Consider the following 5,549-nt stretch of genomic DNA (forward strand, 5'->3'; position numbering starts at 1 on the left):
AAGACCACGTGGCATGCACGTCACGCCAAGATAACAGTTCACTTTAAAAAGGCAGAAATGCACGCACGTGGTTCTGCGTCAACGGCCTTTGCGCTGGTTTTTAGTGAAGGCTCCACTCTCCTTCACAGAGTCCATAGCCTTACTATTTATTAGTTTGCAAAAGCCTCGTCATTTTGTACTATCGAGGCAGTATGGCCGCGTCCTCCTCTCACCCCAACCCCTCCGCCTTCTCACAATTGACCAGATTGTTGTGTCCGAGGCGCCCCTCCTGCGAGGAATGAACCCATATCGCCCTCAGACTCGTCGGCATTATTCTTGGACTGGCCATGGGTCCGGCTACCCCTCGGTGAAGCGCAAGGCAGGAGCTGATCAGGAAAGAGTTCAGAAGGACCGGGTCTGTTCCGTGCTCGGTGTTCTTCATCAGCGTGTGAAAAAGATTAAAAGTGAGCAACAAGCTTTGTGGTGGGGGCTGTGCAGACTGTGCAGGAGGCGGCAAGGAAGCCAAGAGCGCAATTATTTATTGTGTGTGTGGGACACGTCTGTTAGGTGCAGCGAAGATACAGATCTACAATGTGTTTGTGTAACAGTGTGTGTGCCACTGTGTGTATATTCTTCGTGTAGCTTACAAACGGCTTCATTTGTTAAATAAAGCGCAGCAGTCCAGTGTTTTTTACAAGCCGAAAATATGGGTTGGCGAACACAAAAGTAGACTACTTTTGAATCAACTACCCTTCCTCCCGTCTCGTTATTTCTCTCTTGGAAACTCTTTTTCATCCTAGCTTTCTCCATTTGTCCCAGTTTTCCTATTTGTATCTTCTTCCAGTTTCTCCATTAATCTCCCTCTTGTTCTTGGTCACAGCCTGATGATAACAAAAGTAAGTCCAATGCCCTACAAATGAGTGTCGGGTGGACCAACAGGGACAAAACAAGCAACTTAAAATTAATATTTTGACAGTGGAAAGCATAAGGACGGACATCTCTGCTTTAAATATGAATTCAGCAGGGTCCCTGCAAAGAGCGGCGCGCGCCACGACCTGCAGTTCTGGGCTAGTTCTACACGGGTGCGGGCTGCTGCTGGCACTTACACGCTATCTATGGAGGGAGAGAGAGGGATGCGCTTGGGCTGCACTGCGCGCTCCGTCTGTGAGCTTCAGGACTTGGACAGTGCCCACAGAAGCATTCACAGCTCAGCACTGGCCGCCTCGCTTCATCCCCGGTTTCCTAGAGCGCTGGAGGTACACTGCACAGACACTGTCACCATCAAGACATCTTCCTGGGCCGAACCCCGCGCTGTTGAGGCTTATTTGTGAGGGGGGCTCTCTGTATCCCTCAGGGTGCCAACGACAGAATCTCAACCAGGAGCTGGCTGAGGCTAGACGGACAGCAGTAAACATAGAATACAAATTACCCGTTGGTAATGCCATTCCCTTACGTGAAACTGGATATGTACATTATATCCTTTTAGCAAAATGTGTGCTGCAACACGTCCTACTGGTGCTAGAATCCCGCTAGACACCTGAAACAACATGAATGGTTGATCGACACATAAGCGGTGTATCTGGGTAAAAAAAAACATAAAACCGCACTTGCAACTGAAATCTTAAGGGGTATTTTATTTACTGGTACAGCTCTCAGTGATGTCCTAGAGTGCACGAGGATCATTTGGGACAATTAGTGCTTATGAAGAAGTGACTGGTGAACCCTAAAGTGGGAATGCTGAGAAATTGGCACTGTCCGTGTTTTATGCTATTCACGAACAACTTGTTTTAAAAGAAAGCGCGATCTCCGAGCCTTAAAGCGTGTTGCACTTGTTCCCTCTTAGATTCCCGTTATTCTACGCATCGAGGAGGACCAGTTCATCATACAGTGTTAGTAGAGAGCCTGGTTTGCTACAGGCGATGTCTGCACGGCCACTGGTGTGCAGGGGGCTTGGCTGCTCCCAAGCTGTAGTGATATATGCACGTCCTCTGTCACTTGTCAACAGCACCTAGTTAAAGCAGGTGCCCACGTCAAGAGGCTAGCAGGTACCTGCCGCTGCCATTGAAGGGGTAGGCTGGTACTGCTCGGAGGCGCTAGGTGGGGGGCGGGCCAGCCAGGGATGGACCTCCCACTTCACACTTAAGGTGTACAGAAACGCCCGGCTGGCCCCTCGCATGGGGAGGGCGAGGCGCGCACTGATTGGCTGAGCATATTGGTTAATGGCACGCGTCCTGGGATGTAGTTATAAGAATCCTCGCGTGGCAGCCTTCACTTCAAGCTCGTCCTACGCCCCGAGAGAGCAAGAAAGGGGCAGACTGCTGCTGTGCACCACCACTAACCAGTAACCTCGTGAAAGGGAGGTACCTGCTGCCCCCGCCGAGCAGTACCACGGACCCAGAACCCAAAGAGAAGGGGAGGATCTGCTGCCCCCCGCGAAGGACAGGACCCCAGAGAAGGGGATCATCTGCTGTCTCCTAAACAAGGGACCACCAGAGATCCAGAACCCCACAGTGGGGACAGCACCTTTGAGCCCCACACAACGATCCAATAGAAGCTGAACATCGGTCCTCCGCAAGAGATCACCAGAGACTCAGGACCCCAGAAAGGGGGTACCTGCTGATGTGCGCCACCGGACCCAGAGCCCGGTAGAAGAGAGCGTCTGATCCACGCCACACCAAGGACTGCTGAAGAGCGAGAAACCTGCTGCAGGACAGACACCTGTTGCTTAACATCAGCATCGCCGAAATCACACGAGGTGGGCCGGGACAGGAGCCAGCTGTCCTTCGAGGTGCAACGGCTGTTAGCACTGTGGCAGCTCGCCCCGAGGAGGCATCTGCAGCGCCCCTCTAGGTATACAGAGCCCAGGACCGCTACAGGTCGGAAGCAGCACCTGTTGCCCCCTCCCACGGGGGCAGCCCATCATACACACCATGGAGGCGGTACTAGAGCATTTCACCGGGCTGGACACCTTCTCCACGTCCTCCCCCTACTTCGACGATGAAGATCTATTCACGGACCACTCGTCCCGCGAGCCCCTTGACGCTGAAGACTTCTTGGAGGACGACGTGGACTTCTTGGACTACTACCAGGACGGCCGACTGGCTCCCGGCGACGACTGTTGCGAGGACGCTGGCGACTACTCGTTCTCGTCCTCCGGCTCAACCGGCTGCTCTTACGGCGATTGCGGCGAGGCCGGAGGCTGCGACCTGCCGCACCGGGGCGCGTCCTCGGCGGGGCGGAGCCAGCGGCGACGCCGGCGTCGCTCGGACGCGCAGCTGCAGCACCTGCGTCAGGCCGCCAACGTGCGCGAGCGGCGGCGCATGCAGTCCATCAACCAGGCGTTCGAGGGTCTGCGCTCGCACATACCCACGCTGCCCTACGAGAAGCGCCTCTCCAAGGTGGACACACTGCGCCTGGCCATCGGCTACATCAACTTCCTCAGCGAGCTGGTGCAGACCGATCTGCCCCTGCGCAGCCCAGGCGGCGAGGGCGCCGGGCAGCCCAAGAAGGTCATCATCTGCCACCGCGGGACAAGTGAGTACAGCCTCTCTTTCTGGGGTGTCAGGGGACGGGGGTCTCGAAAAGAACGAGGAGGTCTCTGAGAATGCAGATGCCCCTAATTTTCTTGCATAGGTGGAGAAGGGTCCTTGACTTCTAGCGTACCCCACCCGAGCTGGATTTACAGAGATGTTGCCCTGCTCATGGTCGGCTTGGGACAGCAATTATGCTCGAGCACTAAATTAAAAGCGGTCCCATTAGCTGACCAGATAGATACAGGGTCCCCAATTGCAAATAAGACAATTTTGAACTTAAGAGAGGCACACACGTGTTTTGCAAGGTATAGGGATCTGCATGCATTTGCGATTGCTTCATGAATTGTTTATGTAAAATCAATGGATCAACAGTAAAAACCGAACCCACAGACAATATAACAGTCCCACAAATAGAGGGAAAAAACCTTTATTTGTAGCCCTTCTGGCGCGACCAGATTTTCCATATACCAGCCCGACCACGTCCTCACATCTCCAAAAGCCCTTAGCAGCCAGTCCAGCCCAATGTGCACTGCTGCATCAGAGTGACGTGTTGAGGCAAAGTTCAAATACATGCATAAGAATTAAATGAATGGATACTCATTTAATGCTTGTAGTTTTGGCTGACCAAGAACCACTAAACCCTAAAATGTATAGGGTTCTCAACTCTCACTTTTTCTACTTCTACATCTGTGTCACTGCATCGTTTCAATTCCCGGAATGCATTTCCCTTGATCCCCTTCCCCAAACTATTCTTAGTCCATTGAGCGCACACCTACTAAGCACTGCCCTCTTCCGGGTGCAACACAAAACGCACGGTCGTCCATTCAGTAGCTGTCCATGGTGCAGTCTAGCCTATTTCCCTCATCATCATAAAGATATGTGGCTAATAGTTGGTATCCAATGAGTTCAGTAGAGGGGAGGAGGTAAAACTGTCTGTAAAACGTGTCTTAGTCTTCTTTCTCTGCACTTTCTTTAGTGTTTGCGAAATACTAATGGTTCATGTTATCTTTTGGCTTTCAGGATCCCCATCTCCCAGTGACCCAGATTATGGACTGCCCCCATTGGCAGGACACTCTCTCTCCTGGACAGACGAGAAACAGCTGAAAGAACAGAACATTATCAGAACAGCTAAAGTCTGGACCCCCGAGGACCCCCGCAAAATCAGCAGCAAGTCCCTGCTCAACAATATCGAGAATGAACCTCCTTTCCAGTTTGCTGCCTGAACTGTGAACACTCTTCTATGGCTCGCCGAGAGTTTTTATATTTTTGTACGTGCGCCTGTAGATATTTATACTGTACATTTAAATTATTGAAATTCGTCTACAGTGTCTGATGGCAATCAGTGTGTTATTTATGTATTTATTACCCACTAGACACAATGTGGTAGAAATGTATTTTACTTGTGTGATTTAAATAATTTAACTTGATTTTAAAATATGCAAGTTTCATTGCAGTCGCACCTTTTTAATGCCATTCTTTCTCGAATGTCATTGGCAGAATATCTTAAAATAACTTATTCTTATATATTTGTATATGTATATACAGATGTCTCTGTGTGTGTACAACGGTACATATAAATTATTTTCAATAAAACATGAATTCATATTTTTTACACGACTGCATTATTTTGAACCACATAACCCAAATTAAAGATCACCTTTATAGAATGTGATTATGCTCAAGTAACAGGCATGGCCAACGCCGACATGTTAAGGAAAGCAGTGTGATACGTGACAATTGTCAACATCAACTCAAAGTAGGCCCATAATTCTTGACGCCAACTTACTTAACATATAGGCAGGTCAGTTTGATGAGATGGGGTTTTAAATGGAAGGGACTGAGTGCTTTGTGTGTAGTGGTGATCTATAATGGAAGGAGTTAGGAAAATGTAGGTGTCTGCGCTACAGCTTGTGAGACACAAACGTTTGTGTGATAAATGAGTGTGATATAAAAGGCATTGGGTAAAATGTTTGCGGGAGATTTTGAGAGGACTTTGTTGAAGCCTGTGTGGTTGTGTGAGGTAAAAGGAGTAGGCTG

The 5,549-nt window shown here is 50.0% G+C and overlaps 1 protein-coding gene across 1 annotated transcript; it reads left to right on the plus strand.

Moving 5' to 3' along the window:
* The first annotated feature begins 1,992 nt into the window (after positions 1 to 1,992).
* Positions 1,993 to 5,117, plus strand: PTF1A (pancreas associated transcription factor 1a). Its single transcript, XM_085630104.1, has 2 exons — positions 1,993 to 3,513; positions 4,533 to 5,117. The coding sequence occupies exons 1-2, from the start codon at positions 2,910 to 2,912 to the stop codon at positions 4,733 to 4,735; spliced, it is 807 nt and encodes a 268-aa protein (XP_085486230.1). The 5' UTR covers positions 1,993 to 2,909; the 3' UTR covers positions 4,736 to 5,117.
* The last annotated feature ends 432 nt before the right edge of the window (positions 5,118 to 5,549 follow it).

Source organism: Triturus cristatus, chromosome 10 (genome assembly GCF_964204655.1).
Source record: "Triturus cristatus chromosome 10, aTriCri1.1, whole genome shotgun sequence".
Lineage (NCBI taxonomy): Eukaryota > Metazoa > Chordata > Amphibia > Caudata > Salamandridae > Triturus > Triturus cristatus.

Coding starts and splice junctions, on each gene's coding strand:
- PTF1A (XM_085630104.1), top strand. CDS start 2,910: ATGGAGGCGGTACTAGAGCATTTCACCGGGCTGGACACCTTCTCCACG. Junction 3,514..4,532: donor CATCTGCCACCGCGGGACAA/GTGAGTACAGCC, acceptor TTTGGCTTTCAG/GATCCCCATCTCCCAGTGAC.